The sequence below is a fragment of the Aspergillus niger genome (assembly GCF_000002855.4).
Source record: "Aspergillus niger supercontig An18".
In the NCBI taxonomy this organism is placed as follows: Eukaryota; Fungi; Ascomycota; class Eurotiomycetes; order Eurotiales; family Aspergillaceae; genus Aspergillus; species Aspergillus niger.
The window spans coordinates 401,749-427,532 of record NT_166533.1 but is presented as its reverse complement, the minus strand read 5'-3'; the positions used below and the strand labels follow the sequence as shown (position 1 = coordinate 427,532).

At 51.2% G+C, this 25,784-nt stretch overlaps 12 protein-coding genes across 12 annotated transcripts; 5 read left to right on the top strand and 7 right to left on the bottom strand.

Moving 5' to 3' along the window:
- Positions 1-518: 518 nt before the first annotated feature.
- An18g02090 (uncharacterized protein) lies at positions 519-1,907 on the bottom strand (the record flags this gene model as incomplete). The annotated part of the gene is made up of 5 exons (XM_001398631.3): positions 519-539; positions 610-729; positions 797-886; positions 944-1,656; positions 1,793-1,907. 5 exons carry the CDS (start codon positions 1,905-1,907, stop codon positions 519-521), a joined length of 1,059 nt encoding a protein of 352 aa, XP_001398668.1.
- Positions 1,908-2,912: 1,005 nt separating this feature from the next.
- An18g02080 (uncharacterized protein) lies at positions 2,913-5,213 on the top strand (the record flags this gene model as incomplete). The annotated part of the gene is made up of 10 exons (XM_059745630.1): positions 2,913-2,933; positions 3,012-3,255; positions 3,348-3,474; positions 3,833-3,969; positions 4,022-4,069; positions 4,188-4,235; positions 4,349-4,541; positions 4,649-4,749; positions 4,824-4,936; positions 5,034-5,213. The coding sequence occupies 10 exons, from the start codon at positions 2,913-2,915 to the stop codon at positions 5,211-5,213; spliced, it is 1,212 nt and encodes a 403-aa protein (XP_059605017.1).
- Positions 5,214-6,335: 1,122 nt separating this feature from the next.
- On the bottom strand, positions 6,336-7,889 carry An18g02070 (hypothetical protein; the record flags this gene model as incomplete). The annotated part of the gene is made up of 6 exons (XM_059745629.1): positions 6,336-6,594; positions 6,650-6,702; positions 7,032-7,161; positions 7,254-7,640; positions 7,679-7,787; positions 7,865-7,889. The coding sequence occupies 6 exons, from the start codon at positions 7,887-7,889 to the stop codon at positions 6,336-6,338; spliced, it is 963 nt and encodes a 320-aa protein (XP_059605016.1).
- Positions 7,890-8,365: 476 nt separating this feature from the next.
- An18g02060 (uncharacterized protein) lies at positions 8,366-10,183 on the top strand (the record flags this gene model as incomplete). The annotated part of the gene is made up of 1 exon (XM_001398628.3): positions 8,366-10,183. One exon carries the CDS (start codon positions 8,366-8,368, stop codon positions 10,181-10,183), a length of 1,818 nt encoding a protein of 605 aa, XP_001398665.1.
- Positions 10,184-10,622: 439 nt separating this feature from the next.
- On the bottom strand, positions 10,623-12,319 carry An18g02050 (uncharacterized protein; the record flags this gene model as incomplete). Its single annotated transcript, XM_059745628.1, has 7 exons — positions 10,623-10,826; positions 10,872-10,884; positions 10,932-11,563; positions 11,622-11,775; positions 11,842-11,996; positions 12,036-12,095; positions 12,149-12,319. The coding sequence occupies 7 exons, from the start codon at positions 12,317-12,319 to the stop codon at positions 10,623-10,625; spliced, it is 1,389 nt and encodes a 462-aa protein (XP_059605015.1).
- A 273-nt stretch (positions 12,320-12,592) lies between these two features.
- On the bottom strand, positions 12,593-13,011 carry An18g02040 (uncharacterized protein; the record flags this gene model as incomplete). The annotated part of the gene is made up of 3 exons (XM_059745627.1): positions 12,593-12,659; positions 12,717-12,780; positions 12,972-13,011. 3 exons carry the CDS (start codon positions 13,009-13,011, stop codon positions 12,593-12,595), a joined length of 171 nt encoding a protein of 56 aa, XP_059605014.1.
- An 844-nt stretch (positions 13,012-13,855) lies between these two features.
- On the top strand, positions 13,856-14,334 carry An18g02030 (uncharacterized protein; the record flags this gene model as incomplete). Its single annotated transcript, XM_001398625.3, has 3 exons — positions 13,856-13,909; positions 13,998-14,097; positions 14,174-14,334. The coding sequence occupies 3 exons, from the start codon at positions 13,856-13,858 to the stop codon at positions 14,332-14,334; spliced, it is 315 nt and encodes a 104-aa protein (XP_001398662.1).
- A 361-nt stretch (positions 14,335-14,695) lies between these two features.
- tigA (disulfide isomerase tigA-Aspergillus niger) lies at positions 14,696-15,841 on the bottom strand (the record flags this gene model as incomplete). Its single annotated transcript, XM_001398624.3, has 2 exons — positions 14,696-15,264; positions 15,331-15,841. The coding sequence occupies 2 exons, from the start codon at positions 15,839-15,841 to the stop codon at positions 14,696-14,698; spliced, it is 1,080 nt and encodes a 359-aa protein (XP_001398661.1).
- A 500-nt stretch (positions 15,842-16,341) lies between these two features.
- On the bottom strand, positions 16,342-18,976 carry An18g02010 (uncharacterized protein; the record flags this gene model as incomplete). The annotated part of the gene is made up of 9 exons (XM_001398623.3): positions 16,342-16,431; positions 16,485-16,677; positions 16,733-16,964; positions 17,019-17,265; positions 17,316-17,402; positions 17,453-18,295; positions 18,358-18,455; positions 18,518-18,886; positions 18,970-18,976. 9 exons carry the CDS (start codon positions 18,974-18,976, stop codon positions 16,342-16,344), a joined length of 2,166 nt encoding a protein of 721 aa, XP_001398660.1.
- Positions 18,977-20,430: 1,454 nt separating this feature from the next.
- An18g02000 (uncharacterized protein) lies at positions 20,431-21,853 on the top strand (the record flags this gene model as incomplete). Its single annotated transcript, XM_059745626.1, has 4 exons — positions 20,431-20,707; positions 20,767-20,989; positions 21,068-21,426; positions 21,549-21,853. The coding sequence occupies 4 exons, from the start codon at positions 20,431-20,433 to the stop codon at positions 21,851-21,853; spliced, it is 1,164 nt and encodes a 387-aa protein (XP_059605013.1).
- A 44-nt stretch (positions 21,854-21,897) lies between these two features.
- An18g01990 (uncharacterized protein) lies at positions 21,898-23,269 on the top strand (the record flags this gene model as incomplete). Its single annotated transcript, XM_059745625.1, has 2 exons — positions 21,898-22,154; positions 22,204-23,269. The coding sequence occupies 2 exons, from the start codon at positions 21,898-21,900 to the stop codon at positions 23,267-23,269; spliced, it is 1,323 nt and encodes a 440-aa protein (XP_059605012.1).
- A 36-nt stretch (positions 23,270-23,305) lies between these two features.
- On the bottom strand, positions 23,306-25,621 carry An18g01980 (uncharacterized protein; the record flags this gene model as incomplete). Its single annotated transcript, XM_001398620.3, has 1 exon — positions 23,306-25,621. The coding sequence occupies one exon, from the start codon at positions 25,619-25,621 to the stop codon at positions 23,306-23,308; it is 2,316 nt and encodes a 771-aa protein (XP_001398657.1).
- Between the last annotated feature and the right edge of the window lie 163 nt (positions 25,622-25,784).

The following is a 25,784-nucleotide window of genomic DNA, read 5'->3' as shown; positions in this document are numbered from 1 at the left end:
GGAACATAAGTAGAAAGTCAAGCCCGCGAATACATAAGAACAGGGGCCTGCAAATATTCGAAGCTCAAAAGATGACATGTGAGATGCGCTGCCTCTTGCCCAGCAACGCACTGATATCCGTGCAACGATCCCGAGGTCTCAAACATCAATAGCATTATTACAACCCACCGCACCAGTAGTCGAGCATTGTCGGTTCTTGTTGGCATTCTGCTCTTTTCTTGGCTTATTCTTTCTCGTCACACCCAGCTGGGAAAGGCGGCAGAATCCCCAACCCCGACATGTCTAGGCACCCTGACTGCCCCGTGATTTTTTCGTTTCGTGGTAACTTTGCCGGTACTCCGAGATAGTACATTATGGAGCAAGGGCGACAAGATTTGCTCCCGGTGAAAAAGATTATCGTACAATGGCGGACATTTAGCCTAGTGGCGCAGAAAAAGGAAAAAAAGAGAAACTTGGAATGAGGACGTCGCAAAAGACTGAGACAGGGTATCTTTGCTGTTTTTGTTCGTTTTGCTTTTTTACCAAGCCCAGACCTTGAGCTGTAAGACGGAAGACGATTAGTATGCTGCACAGCCCAGTCAACAAAAGTGATGCTCTCGCTAAGCTTACCAGAGAATCCCAGGATCCAGTGCACAAGCTGATGCCATCGTTGCTGACTCCCAGGCAGCTTACGCGGTTCTCGTGACCACTCAGGGATCCAACCTTGTCTCCGCGCAGAACATCCCAGACCTGCAAGTAAAACAAAATCAGCCGGTTGGCCTATGATACGGCGACTTTGGATAATTTCAGGTCTTACCTTGCACTCGAAGTCATCGTAACCAGCAAAAAGCAATCTGCCAGAGACGGAGAAGGCAACGGAGGTGATACCGCACAGTATTTGGTCGCTCTGGAAACATCATTCGTCAGCCACAGATGGATTCGCCATATAAATTGCCAGCATTACCTGGTAGGTGTTGAGTTCGCGATCCGCACGGATGTCAAACAGACGGCAGGAGGTGTCGTCGGAACCCGTTCCGAAAGCGTTTCCGTCGGGGAAGAACTGGATGGCGTTGATGTCGGATTCGTGTCCAGCGAAAGTTTGCACCGCCTTTCCGGTACGAATGTCCCACAGCTTGGCGAAGGCATCACAGGCGCCCGAAACGAAAACGTTCTGGTTTGTCGGGTTGATGCTGATTGACATCACGTCGCCAAGGTGATCAGCGAATTCAGTAACTTTCGAGCCCGATTCGATATCCCACAGCATGCAAGTCATGTCGCCGGAAGACGTGATGATTCTGCGATCGTTGATGAACCGGCAGCAAGAGAGGTAGCCAGAGTGTCCGGAGAGCTCACGCGCGACACGGGTCGGACCCTCGCGAGAGGAGAGGTTGTAGATCGAGCAAATGTTGTCGAGACCACCGCAGGCGACGTAGTTTCCACTCGGGGCATAGGCACAGGTCATGACCCATGATGACCTCAGCGGGATCGCATGGACCTTGTTCGTGGTGTAGGCGTCCCAGATGATGAGCTTTCCGTCCTGAGAGGCTGAGACGAGATGACGGCGGTCGGTCGACCAATGCATGGCGTAGATCTTGGCCAAATGTCCCTTGAGCGTCCGCCGGGGCTTCATACCAATACGAGGCAAGGTTTCAGTTTGGTTCTGCGCGACTTGACGGACTGTTGGGGGGGGGGGAAGAAGGAACCAGAGTCAGCAAATCGAAACACACGACCAATCACCAGTACAACGACGGCTGTTGTCTCTCCATTGCGAGAGGAGAGGCCATGAGGTGCGAAAGGGAAGAGGGAAGCGTACGAGTCGTATCGGCCAACTCATCCTTTCTGCGCTTGATCTTGTCCTTCAGGCCTTCGGCTTCGCGCCTAGCCGCGGTAATCTTAGCCTGCATCTGTTCGCCGGACATGTCGGCCATCTTGACGGAACAAGCCCCTGGAGAGGGAAGATGTCAATTGTGAAACGGAGGACGGGCCTGAGGGGGAGAAATTGAGTTGACGGCGGGCGGCGGCGTCGTGAGATCCAGGGGACTGAAAGAACCGCGAGAGGGGAGTGCGGGAAGAGGGCGGTAGGGGGAGAGGAATGGAATAGAGAGAGGGAAGGAGAAGGAGTGAGAGAGAGGGAACGAGGAGGGGGGTTGATTGGGTGTGGAGCGAGAGCACGGCGGAAGCGACCGAGCGAGAGCAAAGAAAGTTTCGACCCGGGGCAATGGTGAGGTGGTTCGGGCGTTTAAGTCAGCAGGGGGGGGAGGGAAGAAGTGTAGTAGTTTAGTTAGTAGTAGTAAGTGTGGGAAGGAGGGGGTGGGTTTGGTTGTAAGTAAAGTGAGTGAGTGAGCAAGAAAGCAAGCAAGCAATCAACTGCTGAAGCAGAGAGAGCACGAGGTGGTGGTGATCGGGATGGGATAGGATACGATCTTGGTAAGAGAAAAAAAAATTAAATTACGATAGAAAAAACAGAGGGAAAGGGGGAAAGAGGGAAGAGAGAGGAGGAGCCTGACGGACGGAAGGGCCAGAGAGGGTAAAGACAGGGAAAAATCCAGTTGATGACAAGCAGTTAAGATGGGAGGTGGTCGTAGTAACTCCGTCGTAGCGCCAATAATAATGATGTATGGCCTCACCAGACTAAAGTCGTGCCTTTACCTATCGGGGCTCTGATGGCTGCTACTAGGCGCGGCTTTACGGACGACGACCGCGGACTACTCCTACGCCAACAATACACACAAGACCACAGCGACCAGAGTTCAGGATGGGAGGGGATGAGATGAGATGAGATTGCATTGATGTTACTCTATTGCGGCGGTGGTGGGCGGCGATAATATGGGTTGGTGATCCTGGCTGTGAGACAATACCAATTATTCAAGAACACTGCCACCGAATCGGTTCACAACAATAAGACTGTGTGCCAGGAGCAGCAGCAGCAGCAGATGATGATTATCGGAGAACCGGTTAGTGAATTAGTTAGGGGGAGCTCCTCTCTCTCTCTCTCTCTCTCTCTCTCTCTCTCTCTCTCTCTCTCTCTCCAGGAGGATCGGGGAAAGAGACAGACAGAGAAAGAGAAGAGGAGCCTTAGCCCGGAGCCTCCTGATGAAAAAGCCAAATCCGGTGGAGGTTTAGGTTACCTACTTGTGACAATACGAAACCTTACCCGGCCGGCCCTTCATTCACCAGAAAGGGAACGTGCCATCCCTGATTGGCCAGACCAGCAGAAGAATTGGTCGAGTCGATTTCAGCCGGTCCATCTTGTTCTCTTCGTTACATTACCCAGGGGTAACTTATCTCCTCGTTGGGTTTTAAGGGGAAAATCAGCAGGAGAAAGGCACTACCACGACCACTAAGTTAGTAGGCTAAGTAGCTCCAAGTACGAAGTGCCCAGGTAGGTAGGTACTCCGCCAAATGGTCCCAGGTCTCCATAAAGGCCACTAAGGGGGAAAAGTGGTCTACACCCTGGTCAACCTGGTGGAGAATTTCTGCTGCCATTCCCCTCTGGTTGGCCAGATCGTCGACAAGTGGAGGTGCTCGGGACGCGAAAACCACAGGGGAATTTCTGAAAGGGGGGGGGGCATTTCATCGAATTAGTTGGGATTATTCTTCCGGGTCTTCCTTCAGACTGAAATAGGGGACTCTCATAGTCCGTGGTAGAGTAGATATCCATCTACTAGTAATCTCCAGCAGTTGAAGGAATCTTCATGGAAGGTTTTTGTTGTAGGACAGGGTTCACTAGACACTACATAGTACATAATCTCTACCGTTGACACTTGACATCTGCCGATGCTCAACTCCTTGCCCACGGGGCAAAGTCCGACAATGCATGAATCGCAGTTAGCTCGGGTTGGATATCCACAAGGATTGGTACCAAAAATACGCGAATTGCTCTCTGCATGCCGAATGGCGGTCCATCTAAGCCTTGCACGAGTCGTCCCCCCTTTCCCAAGACTACTTTAACCGGTAGCAAAGAGGAGAATGCTCTGGTTGCAGATCATGGTCATAGCTAGATAACGTCTACTTTACGGTTCACCTTGCCTGCCTCCTGCAGAATCGAGTATCGAATCCGGGATGAATTGGGACTCCGACGGAATTCAAGGTTCATTCCACATTTACTCCGTACTGCATGTTGCTTCTGTCAACTAATACAGTCTATTTTGAGACACACCATTTTTCACGGGCCTTGGAGGCATAGATCTTATGTTTTATTGTTCCAGGTTGTCAAATCTTTCCGATATGGCCTTGCAAAAAAGAGATCGGTATAGGTGATGACGAATATCTAGTGGATTAGTTACCCGCTGCATCCTTCGAGACTATTAGAGCCGTATCGGTTTTCAACCGGTCTCGCAAGATATGCATTATGAGATGTAAGCTGAAGCTCCAGCTTCGAGCTGTGCATACCGTGCAGCAATAATCCCTTGTGCAGATTTGATAGGCGTTGAGCCGAAAGCCAAGCGGGGATGGATTATTGCGATGGCTGGGGCAAATGCAAGTCAGAGGTTATTCTCCATTCCGCTTGTTGGCCAAACATCGGAATTTACTGAGTGCTTAGTAACCCGCTCAGACATTGGGTTAGCACAGAGTAGTAGACCATAAATCCTGCTATTATCCGCAGTGAACAATACTATTGCTTTAATTTTCACTGGCTTTAGCTTCTGTAGTTTGACCTGTTGCTGAGGGATGTGCCGGACCGGGTAGTATCTTGCACCTTCATAGATTTCTCGAATTCATTGTGCGGCAGCGAGCCAACTCTTGTCCGCAAAGCGGAGGCGCCTACTGGTCATTTAATCTATAGCGTTGGAGACGGTAATATCCACCTACGTCAGGTTCCCGAATCTTATTGCCGACTGCAGCTGCATGGCCTCTTCATTTATCACGGCATAAGTTCGGCATGCTCATCCTGAGTGATATATCACAATTACGCCAAGGGTACCCCGGTGAATCATTTCCGACTGTCTTTTGTAGGGTGTCTCAAAAGACAAAAGTTCCAAAAGACAGGAGTTGCACCGGATGACTCGTGAGATTCGCAGGAAGATGGATAGGTATGGTCAGTGTGCGTTGAGGCGGGTCTACCTTCGGAAGGGAAATTGGTCACCGCTTGTTGTCTAATTAGATGCCTATCGACTATCGACAGGAGGTCCAATACCAAGGCAGATATGGGGCGGGTATTGCTGTGTACGGCTTGTCCACCTGGAGAAAGGCGCTCCACTGGAGGGAGGATCGCTCAACCTGTGCCTGACTAGCCCATCCGATGCCCCTCCGCGGAAGGTCTTCATTTATCGGAATTATTAATGATACTGTCTAGTCGCATTCGTAAAGAAGCTGCTGCTGCTTATTAATACCTGGCCATGGCATTTGTCTCCTGATGCCTTGCCATCCGCAGCAATTGTTTGTTCCCCCAAATTTGCTTTGACGGCTTGGGCAGGTAAGATGTACCATGCAACCCTAAGCCCTTTATTGTTTCTGCCTACAATAAATTCAAGTGGGTCTCTTAAATTTGCTTTCATGTTCTGACCTTCCTGGGTAGATCGAGCTTCTCGTAATCATACACACAGAAGATATAGTTTCCATAACACCATTGCTCTGTGGGCGCTGGTATCATGAATTTAGTTGCTCCTAACTTACTTGTCAGTGCACGACTGTTCATTGGTTCTATGGGTGTAGTTCAGATCGTGACGACCCACTGCATTATGATTTATAAATCTCATGCAGAGTACCCTCTTCATGCAGATTACTACTACCTGCATGCTAATAAAGCAATACATCATTCCCTTTGCAGGAATATACATTGAATTGCTGCCCGGTGCAGCGCCTCATGCCGGGGCCGAGGCTATGTCAAATCGACTAGTACCCAGTATGTACTGCAATATAAAAGTCCGCCTTACGGATGACACCTTGTGCTACTGCGGTGTACCAAGTTCGCACAGCGGAGTTAGATGTCCGAGAAAGCGCCAAGGCACAGATAGTAGAGCAATCTAGACAAGGCTAGTTAGCGATCCTGATTTCAAATATAGAAAAGAAGGTGACGGGACGGCTGTCTCTAGTCCCCCGGAGATACCAGGGCGGTTCGATTTCTGACACTACAGATCTCGAACACATAGGCGAATTACTAGCTGCTTGTGTCAATTATAGATATAGGCTCAACGCGACGACCGAGCGAAACATGCATGTCAGCCCATGTTGATGTCGGCAACTAAGCAATCACATCATGATACAGGCTTTCCAGCGAAAGTCTCCTTCCAGAAGCACCCAGCGCTAACTAGAGCTGTTCTATATATAGCCAAGGCTGACTCTCCCATCAATCACAGACTCAAACTCATCGACGATGAAACTGAACCCTTCACACTATCTGGGGGATAAGCAAGCTAGTTCGCAGCATCTTCAGCCCGCTCGATGCATGTGGGTGTATCTGGAAGCTCCATGATCGTGCGTGATTCGTCCGGACCGGCATTGGCTTCTTCGTGGGCGGTTAATGCTGGGTATCTTGTCCGCAGCGGTTCGCGCCTAGATGTGCCTGTGTTTCTAATCATAGAATGTGACGGACTGTCTGTGCGCTTTGTGATAGAGGGGTAAGGGGAGGCTTTGATTGTTGATTGCTTGCCAGATTTTCCAGGACAATGATGACTGACTGATTTGACCCGTGCCTCTCAAGTTGTGAGGATGGCCTTGATTTCTTCACAAGGACTGGTTGATTAGCCTTAGGACTCTAGCAGGGGTGTCTACCAACGACATCTACTACTAAACACACTAAGTATCCTGCAAATCTAAATATATCATCCGCCAGAGTAATAACACAGGAGATTAAGTTGAATTTGATGATTGCTCAGTCTTTCTCTTTACTACTATCTCGATATCCCTATCCATATCTATCCGCGGGTAAAGAACTATCTCATGCGAAAACCAGGAGATAAATGACACATAATAAGGGATAGAGATCGCGGAAAGATAGCCAAATCGGATATTACCAAATTATCAATAATGACTGAAAATCAGAAACACATTATTCCTATGAAAGGGATACCAATCATGTCGCACGGTCCCATACAATAAGATAAACACACCCTTCTGCCCCCTGGGATGATAGCCCCTAAAGGGTCATGACGACCGGTGTACCTGGGGGACTTAGCGTTGTAGTCGTACCACCAGCGACATGAAGGGGGGGTGAACTCGTGACCAAGGCCGAGAAAGAGACTATAAGATGAGTATTCCAATGTTCTTAACCACTTCAGTCATATGCAGGACCACCGGTGGGTGCTCGGGCTGGTCATTGCTCCTGGATCTACGCAGGACTCCGCTTGTTCTGGTAAATGGGGACCGTTCGAGAAGATGGGTTATGCGCGCGACCTTGGGGGCACTGTCCGAAAAGCGACACCGTGCTATTACTGTAGATATGAAGTTTGGTTGACCAAGGGAAAATACCACTGGGGAAGTCTAGGACTGTGTAGCAAAGAAAGTCACCAGGTAGATCTTCAGTCAGAAGGGGGTCAGGTTGTCGGATGCTGAATTCGGTGGCAAACCCCGAGAGGCAGAGGAAGAACGCCGAAGGAAATTGGTCATCACGGTCGTAAGGGCGCAAAGACGCGGCACAATATCGCTCATACTTGTCGGTTCCGCGATGGTCCAAGTTGATAGATATAATTTCCGGGCGAGAGAGGACCTGGAGAAGATCCCTGTTTTTTTAGTAAATCCGAAGGAGGGAGCAGGACACAGGGAGAGCGAAAAGAGAGGCAAAAGGGTGGCGGGCCAAAAAGCCTGGAGGACGAAACCGCCTGACACGGCCAGCGTTGGTCTCTCCGCTTTCGCTTTTCCAGTCCGACCTTCTCTCCTCCTCCTCTCCTCCTTTCGATCTCAACTTCCCCCTCGGTCGCCATTTTCATTCACCCTTCGCCTTAACCCCAAGTGCCTTTTCGCGGCATCATCCAATTTAACTTGGCCTATTTCCGCAGTCTTTCCCTAGCCTAATCTCAGTCCCTGCGTCTCGCTTCCCCCCCGTCTTCGTCGACGCCTACTCTCCTTCCGTGATTCATCGTGGCCGCCAGGCTCTGACGGACCGGGTCTTGGCCTGAACAATCCTCTCTCCCCTTTCACGCCGCTCGTCTATCGTTCTACGATCTCCTGTCCCATCCTCCCGTCCATCAGCCTGCTCAACAGCACCCTCTCATTGTTCACTATTGTACATCTGACTCAGACTTGATGACGGGAATATAATCGATACGGATTTCGCCTCAGACTCAATTCTCCTTTCCTCGTTTCTTCGCCCGGTCACGTTCCTAACCGTCGATCTTCCCATCTCACCATAGGGGCTGGAGTACATCACCCTTGATCGAGATATCACTTCCTCCTCTTCAACCGACCGGTCTTCATCCCGTGTCAGATATCCATCCTCTCGCCCACCATGCGGGAGGTCAACTTCAGCATCCCAAATGTCAACAAGGCCTCTGTAAATATCACAACCACCCTCTACGACCGGCGTGCCTTGGATTGCACATCAACGCTACCACTCATTAACTCACTCAATCATTTGGCCTACCTCACCACATCATCAGCCCGAATCCGCGATATTCTGACCGTCGATGGCGGCATCGAACGGCTGGTATGTATCCTTAAGGAGGGCCGGAGTCGGGATTTGATGGAGATGTGGAAGTGGAGCCTCGCCTTCCAATGTGTTGTCAATATTGGTGTGCGGGGCTCGGAGAGTGTGAGGACTCGAGTAGTCGAAGCCGATATGGTGCCAGTGATTGCCACCATACTTGATAACTATATTAAAGTGGTCGAGAAAGCCCGCGCACGGGCGGATTCAGAAAGTCAGAGACATTCGTCACGACACCACTCCAAGGCTGCACCCATCAGCAGCGACGCCCCTTCGCGTCCAGTGTATGTGGACCAATCGACAAACACCGAGCAACGTCCTTCTCGCCGCCAGGCGCCACCGCCTCACATTGAAATTCCCCCTTTCTACCAAGACAGCCATGCCTCGGACTCGAACGCCATGGACATCACCTCGTCCCCCCGGGTGCCTGTGACCTCCCCACCGGAACGGAGCACCTTTGGGCAGGATGCCCATAACCTTAGATCCAATGATACCCGCTATGCCCATGCTGCTCACCGCTACCGGGTGATGCAGCCCCTTGCCACTGCCCTTCCTCCCATGGATGCAGCCGATGGCTTTGGCTTGCGCCCCGTGCGCGACACAGAGAGGCTGCCCAGCATGCTTCCTGGCTTCCAGAATGGCCTTGCGTCTCAGCCCGACTCCCCAACCACTCCCAGCGGTCCTGCGCAGCTGCGCAGCAACACACAAGTCGCTCCCGCCCGACCACGGCCTACCCTGAGGCAACAGCAATCAGCCTCTGGTGAGTCGGATGATGGAAACGGCGAGGGCTCGACTCTGGGTGACGACCCGGGTTCTGGAGAGACAGCTGAGCCAATCGTTGGCATCCAAAATCGTATGGAGATCGACGATGACGGCGACAGGCAAACTGTGCTGGAAGGTGTTTCCAACACGCACGACTTGACTGTTAATGATACTTCCGAAAGCCAGGAAGCCGAGACATTCAACATCACCCACCGTTCTACTGTGGATGGCAGCATGATTAACAACGACGCAACGCGCACGAATGGGGCTTTGGGCCTTTCACCCACGCAAGCCCCTAATACTGCCAACTCGCCTGCTGTTGTTCCCAGCCCATACTCACTGTACGTGCGTGACCGATCAACCACAGCCGTCCAAGGCGTCTTGACGACGATGCCTAAGGATGAAGATGTCCTCATGTCGCTTCAGCTCCTTGCCTATGTGTCCAAGTACTGCAACCTGCGGTCTTACTTCCAGCACTCCCACCTCGTCCCTAAGCTCAAGGTTGACCGTGAGCTCCAAATGTTGGAGGATGGCGTATCACCCATCGAACCTGCAGAGGAGGAAGATGAATACCTGCTTCCGGACGATGTCAACATCTTCCCCTTGGTGGAGAAATTCACGGTTCGCCACCACTCCAAGGACATGCAATACTGGGCATGTGTGGTGATGCGGAATCTCTGCCGCAAGGACGAGTCGAGAGGCGGCATCCGGCAGTGCGCATACTATAAGTGTGGAAAGTGGGAGGAATTCCAGCGACAGTTTGCAAAGTGCCGGCGCTGCCGCCGCACCAAGTACTGCAGCAAAGACTGCCAGAAGGCAGCGTGGGTGTATCACCGTCACTGGTGCCACACCACGCCATGATATGAACGCATGAAACTGTTTAATACCTCTAATGCATACCGGCTTGCATAGCGTCGTATCTGTCATCTGTTACCATTTCGTCATTCCGTTTCGTTTCCGAGGGTTTCACGTCTACCCGTGCATGGCATTTCAAAACCTGGCGGCGTTGCTCTTCATCCCAAAGATACCTCTTGTATGTCGTCGAATTTTATTCATCACATTTCGATTTTTTTTTTTTTTTTTTTTTTTTTTTTTCAACCTGTTTGATTAACGCGGGGCATAAAGCCTGATTCCCGGTCATATGGATTGATACTAGCGGTCATGAATGCATGCACCTTTTTACTTATCTTGGATTGTTGTTCTGTCTCCTATTTCATCTTCCTCTCCGTCATTGTTCGAGCCCCTAGTTCCTCTCCGTCCTGACGCCCGACGATTTTCTTTTGTGAGTAGCCCGATCTATCTAGCATTGTGAACCAGCTCTCCCCCACAATCTTTCTGGAGCGATTTCTTTGGGCATTGTGATTACCTCTTTTGCTTGTTGTTGCGAAGATGAGGCTGGGCCGGAGCAGGGGCTATGAGCCCGGGTCCGACTTAGCCAGTTGGGTTGTGCATCATCATTGGAACCTGTGCATACACGAGCGGCCTCGTATGAATTGGACGGTGGCTATTGAATATCTAGTACGTATTCACTTGACACTTTCTCTCCCACCAACCACCTTAACCTAAGTAAATTCAAGCCTCTCCTTCTTTCTCCCTCCGAAACCCGTACGTAGCATCCAACCTGGCCATCAAATGTTCCTGCGCCGTCAACGCCCTCTTCCCCTCCTCCAACATCCCCGCCCCACCTCCAAACCCAACCCTGACTCCCCCATCTCCCCCCTCCTTACTCTTACCCCTCCTAAACTCCTCCACAACATTACTTGGCACGGGCACCAACTCCGTCCGATCCAACGGATGACAGAAATACACAATACTATACCGATCCTGCGCGTTGGGCCTCTGCTGCTCCGACACGGGGAATACCACCCTGTGCACTGTACTCTTGAGCAATCCGTCCGTCCAGTAACTGAGTAAGTCGCCGATGTTGACGAGGATGGGCGGGAACGGGTATTCGCTCCCTTCTAAGCTTGTAGAAGAAGAAGAAGAAGACCTAGGGATTACAGGAACAGGCGCCCACCCTGCCCCATCTGGAGTGAGAATCTCCAATCCTGGCTGTCCCGGGCGCTGGAACAACAGCGTGATGGAGCCGTAGTCGCTGTGGGCGCCGGCCCGGACGTCGGTTTTGTGTGAGTAGGTTGAGGTCAATGGGGAGGTTATGCTGGGGTAGAAGAGGTAGCGCAGGATGCTGCCTGTTGGGCCCGTGGTGGGGTCGTGGCGGGTGGTGAAGAAGGTGGGGGGGATCTGGATGTTATTGTTAGTTTTGTGATTTATTGATATTGTATTGGGGCTGGCTGCTTACGCCGAGTCCCAGCGCCAGGAGGGTTAGGATCCGAGTGCAGGTTTTGTTGCAGAGAGAGGCGAATTGGGCGATTTCGGTTTCGTGGGGGATTAGGGATGCCGGGAGGGGTTGTTGGGCTTTGTTGTTGTTGGTGAATTCGCCGAAGTTGAAGGCTCTATTGATTATTTAGTGTTAGTAGGTTGGTGATGGGTGTGGTGGGTGGTGTAGATGGATGGTATACTCTTTGAAATCGCCGGTCTGTGGGGGCGTGGTTAGTGATTGGTATACTATGTTGATAGATGGTGAATGTATGCTTACTCGCTGATGCTCCGGATCCAGGGTCTCGGAGTGCATGCCAGACCAGCCGCGGTTCTGAGGAGGATTAGATGTTGATTTCTACGGCATTGTAGATAGTTGGGTGGAGGTATCACGCACGTTGGGTTCAATGCGACAAGCGGCCTTTTCTTCAACCGGGGATGCGAAGAACTTCTTGGACTGTAATCCACTATATTAGTATACGATGTTTGAAGTTATGGCAAAGGACACACCAGTTCAAATGCACGATCCACCTCCGCGGTCGTAAAGTCGGTCCCTCGGCTGTCGACATACAAAAAGCCATACTTGGTGGCAGCTGCCAGAAGGGCCTTCCCCGCCTCCGGATCGAGGGGGTTGGAGATGTCCAGCACGGGCAGCTCGATGGGAGGGCCAACGTCAGACATGTTGCTGTTGCCTCAGATGTATGTGGAGGGATATTGGAACAAGGATAGAAACAGATTTCGTAGAAGTGGAGATGACCACGACTTTATATAAGGGAATGCGACGTTATCGGACAGCTTGAATACTACTACTTTATTTGTATCAGTGACACTCAATGCGGGTCGAGCCGATGGGCCAGCCATTGGCCCACCAAACCCTCAGGCTTCGGGTCCGCGGCCGTGGCTATCGGCTATCGATCGAATCGGGTCAAATGGCATGATTAAACGCCGGTGATTCTATTTGAAATGCGAATTCGGCTGGTGGGTTGCTGTTGTCTGTAATGCTCTTGCCGAGGATGTGTATCTGCAGTCATGCAGGGTTGTCTACTTTATATTGACGGACATTCGCCAGTGCCATTACCTTTTCATAGCTGCTTGACTGCAGATACCATAGCTTATAACGTTCCAGTGAGTACTGACCAGTACTATTTAGACAGGGTGTTCAGTTCTATCTACTCTGATACAAAGAGAGTGAGTGCAGTGAGAGGGTCTAAGATATGACTCAATGAAGAGGGTAAGCCCCACTACCTGTGCTGCAATTGCCATAGTTACCATTCGGTTGTGTGGACATGATGGGTACATAATATAGCATAGAGGTTCATCTATCAGTGCTTACATCTGCCAATCACATAAATCATATAATCCTCACCAGGCATGATACAAACGCCATTGATGGTGTGCAGCAGTATCTTGTCGGCAGGAGGCCGTTCCTTTCGCACATGGATGTGCAACTAAGTGTTTAGCATCGATGGTGACAAAAAAGCGCATGGATCATGCACAGAAGTCTTACTATGTAAGCCATGCGGATAGGAATAACGCGTGCAAGATATATACGAATCCGCCACAAAGAAATATACTTTCGTCAACTAGTATACTAGTTGAAGAATGACACAGAAAAGTGCTACCACTGTGGATAAATAGTTATACAGTAGAGATTAATAATATATCATACTCATTTACTGAACTCAAGTTCATGGCAAGAACAAAGTGTTGGTGGAAATAAAACAAGTACCAGCATGCACCCGCTGAATGCATTCCGCGGGACGTTGACACATTTATACTTCAGAGACAATGCATTCACCGCAGACCGTTCCAAGGTGACAGTACAACCAAACAATCGGCTTTCTATCACTACTATTTCATACTCCCACATAGTCCGAGCAATCAGTATAATGTAACAATTTCCATAACTGACCAACAATCCATACAACCATCTCCAACCACAATCACAACCACTGCCTCAGGCACCACACCTTCCAACCCAACGCCAAGACCCAATCCCCGTAAACGCATGGCACCAAACCCAAAGCGGCATACAGCATCGCCCTCCATCTTATATCACCATCATTAAACTTACCTACTAATCGCCCTCCTATACTCCATACTCCCTTACTACCTCACATACAACAACAATCACCCCCACAAAACAATCCCCTCACAGACACCTAATACAAATACTCCATATCCACCTCATCCAACCCAAGAAATCACCAAACCAAAATGTCCGAATCCACCGCCGAAGCTGTCCCTCCCCCACCAACAACCTCAACTCAAGTACGCCCCATCCCTGCTACTTAGTACCCGATGGAAAAAGATACCCACGAACGAAACAGCGCAGCTAACAGCCTTACCTTGATGTTAGAACTCCGACGCGCAAGGCCAATTCTCCGCCGCAGTGGACGATCTTCTCGACCAGCTACAACATAAATTCGATGGTGTTTCGCGGGAGATGTTTGGGAAGTGTACGTCTTTATCCTTCCTTCTTATACTTGTTGATCTGAGAGAAGTGAGCGCTGATATTTATGGGTATCTGGACAGTGGACGATATGGCGAGACGGTTGGATGAGTTAGAGGCTTCGTTTACGGTTGTGGATGGGACGACGACGTCCGGGGCTGGTGGTGGTGGTGCTTCTGCGTCGCAGACGGGGACGGGGTCGGTGGTGGGGAGTGCGGCTGGGAGTGGGAGTCCTGAGAAGTGATTGATCAAATGATTGAGAGTTAATCTTGTGGGATTTGCTTGGGGTTATGGTGTTATCGGACTTGGGTTTCTGTTCATATTTGGGGTGGTTTCCTCTTTCGTTGTCTATGAATTAGGGGGTGATGGTGATATATACTGCTGAGTTGTGGTGATTTGAGGTGGAATGTGAAGATACGCTTTTTACTGTCAATTTACATCTACTATATACTCTTATGTTCTTGTGTATACATACATGGGAATGGGAAATGGATGGTTTACTGTTCGCATCGATAGCATTCTCATAACTGCCTCTTGATATCATACAGAGTAACAGAAACTAGGTGCCTATACCCTAGCTAAACAAGTCATAATCCATACAATATCTACAGCTCATCCTTGGCCTCCTTCTCCTCACCAACAAACTTGCGAAGGATGTTGCTGCGGGAGATAAGGTCATCCACCTTCTCAGGGGCCGATCCACCCTTGGCCAGGATCTTCTCCAGACGAGCAAGCTCCTTAGCGGCATACTCGGCGTTCTGGCTCAGCTTGTCCGCAACCTTGACGTAGTACTGAGCGTACTTGTCCTTAAGCTCCGTAGCAGCCTTCTTGACTGCGGCGGCCAGGTCAGCAGCAGAAGTGCTGGCAATCAGCTCGTCCAGGCTAGCAATGGTGCCGGCCTTGGTGTCGAGTCCGCCGCCAACGGTACGGTGGGTGCCGGTCTTCTCGTTGAGGAAGTCAATGAAGGCCTGCTCAGAGCGGGCACCCTCATAGGGAACAGATTCCGTAGAGCCCTTGGGGAAGAACTTGATGGTGGGGTATCCGGACACGCCCTGCTCTCTGGCGGTGGCCTTGCCGTTCTCAGCGTCGGCGTCGACCTTGGCGATCACAACGTTGGGCTCGAGGACGAAGTCGTTGGCCAGGGCTTCCCAGGTAGGAGCGAGGTTCTTGCAGTCTGTTTTAAAAGGCCGTAGTTAGTGATTTGCTTCTAGAGCGGGAACGATGAAACGAGGATACTCACGTCCACACCACGGCGCGGTGAACGCAACCAGAACATCATTATCGCCACCAACAGCGCCCTTGAAAGTCGCGTCGTTCAGCATCTCCACCTTGCTGGGCTCCTTCTTAGGACCACGGGGCTTGACGCCCGTCTTCTCAGAGATGAACGAAGACAGACTCTCCAAATCACGACCACCCTTGTAATCCTCCGGCTCGTCACTCTTTCCGTCGAACCACTTTAGCGTGGGGAATCCCTGGACACCGAACTTGCGGCCCAAGTCGCGGTGCTCGTCCGCATCAACCTTGCCGACGGTGACCTTGTCGGAGGCATGGGCGAATGCCTGGCCCAGCTCTTCATACACGGGCGCGAGGTTCTTGCAGTGGCCGCACCAGGGAGCGAAGAATTCAACCAGAGCGGGCTTGCCGGACTTGAGGACGACGTCGTCGAAGTTCTTGGGGACGAGATCGACCACTGCTGCGGTGACCGCGGAGGCCAGGCCGAGGCAGCTCACGAGATTGCTGAGACGGACCATGATGGATGGTGTGGTTTTGGTTTAGGGAGAAGTAGAAGCAGGGCGATTGACAATGTTACTTGTCAATAGCAAATGGTCCTGTCCGTTCAGCGAGGGAAGGGGTTGTTGCTGGGCGGAGTGTAGATATAGTCGTATGAGCTCCCGGCGTGGAAGGCGGAAGCGCTGCGGAGACCGAGCGGGTCAAAGAGGACACTTGGTAAGTTAAGCATCACTAATCAACTTCAGCTTGATCAGCGGCTTTACGGCTAAATATAATCCTGTATTTGCCACTACGCTCCCTTTTCATGGGTTCTGGCTATGATGGGGGGATGATGTTACTTCATGTAGCGCCTGTCAGCCCCTTTGATTCCTAATTATACAACGTGGCTGGAGTAGAATCGGGCGAAGCTTTCAGGTGGTTCTGGACCACCCCAGTAGACACGACTGCCATGGTTCGTGAAGTCGTGGTCATAAGTGTTGTTTCCTCTGGTCCTTCTAGGAGGATACTCTACACCAGTCCCTTACCGCCGCTCGGCCAACCAGCGGTTTGCATCTTCCCATTGCTTGCCCTCCTTGAGTTCCTTGCCCGCGCTCTGCGTACCGCGGTATACCTAGGAAGCAAATGAGTGAGAGGCCGGAGAAAAGATTGCTGGGTAGTACTCACCGCATCCCACAGCTTGAATGCCATGTCCAGATTGCCCGTAAAGCTGTCACTATGCTGGAACCATTCCTTGCCCTTCGATTTCACTTCTGCCCGCGCCTCTGGCGATGTGGGATTCGCTTGCAAGGGCAGATCATCAAGGTAGGTACGGACAGCAATTCCAAGCCCACAGTCGTTGTCGTCGATGAAGGGGAGCCTATATTGCGTCAAATCACGTCGCATTGGCGCACCATGTCCACATGTTCACTTACTTGATGCTCATTTCGCCCCAATCGTTTCGGTCCCGGTCAGCATCACCGCTCAGGAGCAGACTGGCCAGGACAACCTCAATGAGCGTCCGTAGCGTAGAACGAACCTCGGAGATCAGGGATCGGTAGCAGAGCAGTTGCCGGCTTAGTGGGCCAGAATAACCGATGCTCTTGTGCTGGAGTTTGGCGATGCAAGCAAGGCGGGAAACAAGCATGTTAAGGCTTTTATCCTCGTCTGGGGTGGACTAGATCAGCATTGTTTTATGGCCACATAAACCTGCAATCTTACCTGATCCTCTCATGGGACCCCCGGAAACATGGGAGAACCACTGCTTGGAGTTGAGCAGGCCAAACCTGATCATCTCAATGGCAAGGAACGTTGGCTCCTCAAGCGCATCGGCTGGATCAAGTCCCGACAATGCTTGCTCAAGGCATACTCCCCACTGGGTAAGCCGATGTTTCTCATCAATATATCCACGAAGCTGTAGGAAGCGCCAGAAGACATTGGCAAGCAGCTCATCTTGTGACGATAATTGCTAGCATGTGTCAGCTCACTCGCTTGCGACCTGGGGCAGGGGACGCCTACCTTGCTGTCTTTCGTAGCCACGGACTTCGCGACAAAGTCACTGTCTTTCAAGCTCTGGACAGCAAATTGGAAACGTCCACATGAGCCCTAATCTCTGGTTAGCAGCGCTTACAATTAAAAGCGAAGAATTAACTTGCCTGAAGTTTCCGCAGACTCTCTGGAAGCTGCTCGGTGGAAATCTTCCAAGACTGGATCGAATCCTTAACTGAAGGAAGGTCTCGGAGGTTAATGGTCGAGGGTGATTTCTCATCAAACCACGTCCGCACGTTAATGACCTTGGTTTGATAGAACCGGTGGAGGGAATTCGACAGCAGGCAGATCGACTGAGTCCTGATGGGTATGAGGGTGCTGCCGGCGACTTGGCGGTAGATTTCCGTGTCCTCAACGCCCAACGGCAACGAGATGAGGACTTCACCCGACGTCAAATAGTTGGGCACATCGGGACCCAGAATTCCCTTGGACAAGTAGAAGTAGAGCTCCTCTGGGAGGCGAAGGCCGATCACCGCGTGCATATCGGACGAAGCATTCTCCTGGTCCATGGGACCTACTCTGCCGTCAACATCGATATAAACATGGTGTTTCACAGTCATGCATGCGCGCTTGTAACGATCCGTGTATTCGAGCTCCTGCATTCGGCGATCCTCTTCGAATTGAGCACAGAGGGCCAGTGCGCTTCGTCCTGCCGCGTTGAACATTGGCAGAGCATCCCGGACGGTAGGGTTCTTTCCAGGGAAAACATGGGTTTCGAAACCAGGGAAGGGCTGAAGGAAGGAAGAGCCTAGAAGAAGGCAAAAGTCCAAAAACTGATCATTTGATAGGCGGCCTAGTTCTTCCAGACATGTCTGTTTGTTGATCCAGAAAAATTGCGCCGGGTCAATCTCAATGCGGGTGATCAGTTTATCCACGTCGAACATCAACACTTCGGAGGGACCGCAAATGGCATCGATCAGCGGGTTCGGACCCTTGGCCAGGTAGGAGAGCTATAGAACACAAAAGTCAGAATGGCGCAAAATGGAGCCAACCGAGGCAGCGGCATTCGTACCTGAGCTGCAGCACTGTAGGGAGCAACGATGTAATCCACGCCATGTTGAAGAAGAATGCGCTGCAAGAACCGGTATAGCGACTCGGGTCGAGGGGTGCCTAGGGCAGACGACAGTCAGGGACAGACGCTCCAGAAAGTCAGGATTCCACCATGAACATACCGGCGCTGCTAAACGCATCCACCACTTGATCCGCCTGCTGTTGATCGTAAAGATCCCAGGCCTGCTCGAATGCCCGGACCGACTCCTGCTGCACGTGGGGTCGTTGATCCTTTTTGCCAAAGTCGAGACCGTTGAACACGAAGATACATGCCACGCCCAGATCCTTGTACGCTTTCAATTCTCTTTCAATATTGCTCTTCAGTGCGAATGGAAAGCCGCCGAGGGCGACCAGAAGGGGCTCGCGCGTGGACGGTTGGAGGAGGTGTTGAGAAATGTAGTGCGACGCATCGATACCGACAACCGCCCCTTTGAGAGCTGAGAGGGGGAGGGACTGGGTGCGGGTCGCGGCCCATTCATCGAGCGGACGGACTGTTGCAACGGCGAGACTCTATTAGCTTGAAAGAAGACGAGGCACAGGAGCTCCGCGGGAGCCACGACCATAGCAGACTCACTTGGCATGGTTTTAGCTGTAGCTGTGTCGCGGAGATAGACGCCGGAGCGGACACCAGGCGTGGAGAGCCCAGGTGGGGAATGAGGGAGAGGAGGATATATGAAGAGTAGGGACGAGGATGATGAGGAAATGAAGAGAGCGAAAGAAATTGAGGAGAGGGGAGGGAAGGAGGAGGGGGAGGAGAGGAGGGCCGGCGAGAAACCAACAGCTGAAAGAGAGGGGAATGAATTGTGAGTGATGGGATGATGCGATTAATTGAGCACAAGTTACAGCTTGAAGCCAATCACGAGGGCGGTGTTGCCCGGGCCAACTGGCGGATCCTCACTACGCTGCGGGACATGTGTAGATGGTTTACTTCTCCCTCTTCTTCAACTTCAACTTCTACCACAAAATCTAGCTCTTATCTATCGAGCATTGATCTTGGGAGGCATGTATCTTGATATGACCAGGGCCTGCATTTCTAAGTTGATGGTAGTCCATGAGTTCATCTTGACCTCTATGTTGTCTCACATCAAAACATGAAAGAATAATGAAGTCAACCGCTGCTATGATGATGGTATATTCTAACTGATTGGAACGCTTAGACAGGCACTATTATGATTTTTATCTTCAATTTACTACCTCTATATACTGCTTTGTTGCTTTAATCAACATTACAGTCATCTGGCACACTCTCAGCTTGACAGATGAACATCTATACACTCCTGGGAGTGGAATTAGATACTTACATCTTGCAATTTGCAACTTCAGATAAAACATCAGACCTCACCTAACTATGGTATCTTTTGCGTAACTACAGGGAAACTTCTTTTTAATCTGCTGAGGGAACATTCGCTGCCTGCTATTAGTATCCATAACTTCATCTCTTCTCGCTCTCTCCCCTTCTTCACACCTCTATCCTCCTACTTTGACTATCCGTAATTCCTTTTGCCTCCCTCTCCTTACCCATTCCACATCTGAGGTAACCCATCTCCGTGAGTTTCTTCATCCACTCTCTGCATACATAAACAATGACTTCCATCAATCTGAGCCAGGGCACATAATATCTATTGGTTCTATGAGAACTCCACACTCCACACTCCACACCCTTAAAGTACCCCTACTGTGATAGCAGCCTTTACCCTGGATGAGACTGGAGTGAAGTTCGTGACTATCTGTTGGACATTCTACGCTGGCCACAAAGGGAATTGCTAGTTATCATGCCAGCATACGAGATTCGCCCATGGGTATGAATTGAAGGAGCAGCTTCCTTTCTCTTGCTCCTGGCTGCTGGTGCAACTGCCGGCCTCAACGCACCTGCCTTTTACTGATACCAGACTACCTGCTCAAAAATTACCTGCTAGAGTCTCGACAGAGCACTGTGATGTTCTCTTCATCTTCGTCTTCTTCGTCTTCTTCGTCTTCTTTCTCAATAAAAGTTCCTACGAAATTGAGCAATATTCACCTGACCATCCCGGACATCATGCCACTGTGGAACTGCTATCCATTCGATCCGGAGGTTGCACCGCTGTTCGGTTATCACCCTTCTCTTACAGCTGGAATCCTTTTCACGATTGCTTTCCTGGGTGTCTTAACAACCCATGTCTCGCAAGCATGCAATACCATATATCCCTGGATAGGACTGGTGCTTTCGATTGGAGCTGCCCTTGAGTTTATCGGATGGCTTGCCCGTACTTTGGCTTACCGCTGTCCATATACCTTTGCCATATGGCAAATACAGCTGTCAACTCTGATGTCGGGTAAGTATACAGTTGAGGAAGTTTATATTGGCAATGCCCCTGGCTAAACATACAACTAGCTCCATACTTTACAACCGTCGGAATCTACGGAGTCTTAGATCTCATGTACGCAGTTATAGACCAAGTTCGACTACCTTTCAGGCCGAAGCGGTGGGCAGATATCTGCATGACTATCGCGCTTCTTAGTCTCATTCTCCAGGTTATTGGGGGTTCGCTGGCACACAAGGCCTCCAGTGTCGCCTCCAGTGTCGATAAAACAGTCAGCCTGGGAATCGATATCCTGTACGCAGGCAGTCTCGTACAGCTCCTGTCGCTCAATATCTTCATGGTGCTGTTCGGGTACCTGATAATTCGTACCAGACAGCGACTTGTCTGGAGGATGCCAATGCTCAAAATGTTAGCTGTGCTTGCGTTTGCTTTAGTTTGTATAATTGTTCGGGATACATATCGCATTGTGGAGTCTACGAATGGATGGCGTGGTTATTCCTACACATATGAAATTCTAGGGTGTCTTTTCGATGGGCTGCCTATGTTTATCGCCAATGTTACGCTGAGTATCTGGCATCCAGCAGTGTTGTTGAACGAGGCGATGCTAATGGAGTCGAGAGTTGTGCGAGCGGAGGAGGTCGAATTACGAAGCAGAGAAGATCAGAACGGACGAGGAAGTCGCTTGCTTGACGAGTACCCACCTATTTCTGAGGAGCTTGAGCCAGTTCTCCGTAAACGATAGTACTGATCCCATCAATTTTCCGGGCTCATGGCTCAGCTCTCGTTAGCAGACGGGATCTTGCTTCAACTGTTCTATTGATACTTCACCAGATAGTACTACTAGTTGTAGTAGATGGGCTAGCACTTACCAGTACTCGTCTACATCAGCAATCTATCACTAAGGATCCAAAAGAGCTTGTCAGTTTTTCTTCAAAAGAAACAAGAGATGAATGCATTCTTCACCACTCATTGATTCTGCCACGCACACTGTCATACAGTGTAGTCGGTAGCATCCTTCCATGCTGGCGGAGACAAAACATACTGCCAAGACTGCGGTCATTCTGGATTCCCGTTCGGCATCTTTTCACACTCCGTTCACAAAGCAGTATCACGACAACTGAAGGAACAAGTTATCTGACTGCAACAGACTTTTCATAACTAATACACGAGTATAATATAAAGCAGCAACTTAGAGCCGACAAATGAGCGCACAATCCCCGCAGGTGCGGCAACCACCGGCAACCCCCACTTACATTTTACGCGGTCATGCCGCTGCCATCCACGCGCTACAGATATTCCACCAAAACCTAAGGCTCGTTTCAGGAGACGCAGACGGATGGATTGTCGTATGGGACCTAGTCTCAAAGCGCCCTCGAGCGACATGGAAGGCCCATGACGGCACTGTTCTTGAAGTCAAAGGTTTTAGCTTCGGAAATGGTGCTGTTACAGAGGTGTTCACGTGTGTTAACTCTCCATCATTCTCAAGGGCCATCTAACAGTGTCTACAGGCATGGAAGAGACCATAAACTGCGCGTATGGAGGTTCAGCCTTCAGGATGAGGAGTCTCTTCAGAAAGTCCTCCCCGTGGACATCGAGAAAACCTCATCGACTGCCGCAAGCCAGCCATGGCTCGTACATTCGCTTCCGGTGAATGCGCTGAATTTCTGCGCGTTCTCCATGGTTTTCCTTCCTCCGGATAAAGCAAATACTGCAAGCGATGCCAGTGAGGCCCCGAAAGAAAACACCTCTCTTTCATCAGTGCTTATCGCCGTCCCTAATGCTCTGAACTCTGGCGCGATCGATCTCTTTCATCTCCCCCAGGAGAGACGTATCTGCACCATTCCGGCGGATACGGAAGTGCAAACTGGAATGGTTATGGCGGCTAACCTCGTCATATCTCCATCTGGGGAGTTGTATGTTGCTTCCGCTTACGAAGACGGTCGAGTTATGGTCCATGGCTGCAGGGGATCGTTACAGGAAAAAGACCTGACGCAGAGTACCAAAACGCCATGGAAATGGGAGAAGCTGTACGTTTGTCGGGCTCACTCACAACCGGTTCTGTCGCTTCACGTTTCGCCTGCTGGCAATTACTTCTTCTCTTCATCAGCCGATGCGGTGCTGGCGAAGCATCCTATTCCTTCGCTGGGTAGCCCAGGACATGCCCCGGAAGAGTTGCCGATCAGGTCGATTAACACGAAGCATGCGGGCCAGCAAGGTGTGCGGATACGGTCTGATGGGAAGATTTTCGCGACTGCCGGGTGGGACTCCAGGGTCAGGGTCTACTCGTGCAAGACGATGAAAGAACTAGCCGTCTTGAAGTGGCATAAAGATGGATGCTACGCTGTAGCGTTTGCGGATGTTGATGTATTTGAAGTACGCGAGAAATCGGATGAGGAGAAGCCTACGGTTTCGCCTAACGACAATGGCAATCAAGAAAACCAGCTTGCCGGACGGGCAGAAACTGAATTCTCGCTTGCAACAGTGCATCGCCAAAGATACGAGAAGGTGCAAAACACCCATTGGTTAGCTGCTGGGTCAAAGGACGGAAAAATCTCATTGTGGGATATCTATTGATTTGTCGTCAATTACTATTTACATGTATGCTGCCGATCAAGCAAGATTGAACTCGCTTGCACCGGCCATGTGCTCCTTCATCTTGGCCCTCATCTTTTGAGCTGCCGTGAGAGTGTCGGTTTGACGAGGAACATCATCATCGTCGTCGTCGTGACCACCAGCCTTCCTCTTCTTTCCAGCGACCGGTTTGCGGTCGGCCTTGAAATCCTTCTTGGTGTCAGCCTGTGCTTGGCGAAGACCAGGGACATTGATCTTGCTGGGACGATCACGCAGAGCGAAACTCTTCGCCAGATGTCCGAGATGAAGCTCCTTAATGTTGAACATGCTCCGCTCGTTGGCGATATGTGTGGCATAGGCGCGAATATGAGACTGATAAGCTCGCCGGGCCATTTCGAGGTAGTTTTTGTTTTCCAAAGCCCATCGTTCCACATCCAGCTGCCATTCGGTTGCCTTTTCCTCCCAGTCTACGTTCTGCGACTCGACGTTTCCTCCAAATCCGCGCTTCAGAATGTCGTCCGCGCTGTTGCGTGTCAGAGCCTTTCCACCGTCCCGGTAGCCCTTCTTCAGAATGTCGACGTATCCCTCCTCACAGCCGGGCATGAGGAAAATGAGTGCACGACCGTCACGCCCCAGACGCGCAGTACGTCCGATTCTGTGCAGATGGTCCTCGGCGCTGAAGGCAGGGTCGTACTCCACGACCAGGTCAACATTCGGCAGATCCAGACCACGGGACGCAACGTCAGTACAGATGAGCACGGAAGGTTCGCGGTTGCGGGCAAAAGCACCCAGGGTGGCTGTCCGGACATGTTGAGGCAGAGAACCGTGCAGTCTATGCAGCGCCACCGGGTTGGAGGGGTTCGAAAAGGCCGTGGCAGGCGCGATGGTTCCATGAGCCGAAGCGCCGAGCTTCTTCCTCTTCTCTTCTGCATCCTCCTCATCACTATCCTCACTCTCTTCCTTCTTCTCTTCCTCATCTCCATTCTTCCGCGTGAACACCTCAAAGTGGAAGTCGACAGAGTCCGCACAAGACACAAAAATGATAGCCTTCATAACAGACCCCTTTCTCATAAACGTCCGTTTCATAAAAGCCGTAAGCGTAACAAGCCGTAGCTTCGACGCGACAATCGCATATGACTGCTTCAGCTGCGCCGGCACCCGGAACGCATCATCCTCGTCCTTCTTTCTTGGCTCGCCATCTTCATCCGCGGGATCCGCCTGAATATGCACCGCATCCTTCAAACTGATCTCTCCCAGCTTCTGCACAGTCATCTTCAACGTAGCCGAACACAATATCGTCGTCCTCTTCGCGGGGATCCCAGGAATCCGACTCGGGCGCTGCCTAGCATCCAGCTTCTGAATAATCCCCGCCAACTCCTTCTCGAACCCCAACTCCATCAACCGATCTCCCTCATCCAACACCAACCACCGCACATTACTCACATCCAACGCCTGCGTATTCTCCAAATGATCCGCCAACCGTCCCGGCGTCGCAACCAAGATATTCAATCCCTTCCTCAACCGCGCCTTCTCACTCTTCTTCTTCTCTCCTCCAATCACCGTCCCCGCCACAATCCAATGCGCACATCGCAACAACCCCTCCAATACCACCGCAATCTGCTTACACAACTCTCTCGTCGGCGCCAACACAATAGCAAATAACCCACTATCGCGCTGCACTTGCTCCCCTTCCTCCCTCTTCTTCTGATTCAGCGAAATCGTCATTATCCGTTGCACAAGCGGCAGCAGATACGCCATCGTCTTTCCGGATCCGGTCTCGGCCTGTATGAACGCATCACTCTCCTCCTTCAATAGTTGCGTGATACTCGCTTTCTGAATCGCTGTCGGCGCCTTCACCTCCAGTTTTGTCAGCAAATGCGCCGCCAGCGGTGCCGATAGTCCCAGGTTCGTGAATGTGTCCAGTCCATCGATCAGCGGCGCGTTCGTCGGCTTGGCGTCCTCTACCTCGGCTCCGGCTTCGTTCTTCTCTTCAACGGCGTTCCGGGGCCTCGGGTTCTTCGAGAACAGGGATGATACGAACTGTCGGGGCGCCCCGGGATGTTGTTGCTGCTGCTGGCGTGGTTGCGATCCTCCGTTTCCGTCATCATCTTCAATGCGCTGTCTCTTCACCGGCCGCGGACCGGATACTTGAATGCGATTCGGATTCCGAGGGTTGCTATTCTGCTCGCCATTTGAGGCTGATTTCTCTTTGCGCGGGTTGTTCGTTCGGTGCGCGGCGATTTTCTTTGCGCTGAGTCGGTCCCGCCATGTGCCGCCTTTTACTTTGGTTTTTTCGGGTCTGAGGACTGTCGTGTCCGGGATGGCGAAGTTGAGAAGGAGACCGTCGTCGGCCATTTTGGAAGATGTTGGGTAGGTAGGTAGGTGCCTGCCTGCCTTTTTTTCTTCTCTTTTTCTTGTTTGCTGGGGAGGTTCTTAGTACCGGGTCCGGGAAGAAACTTTACTTTACTCCAGAGGGAAATTTTCTCGGGCCGGCACCGTTCCGAAACCCTGCGATCTT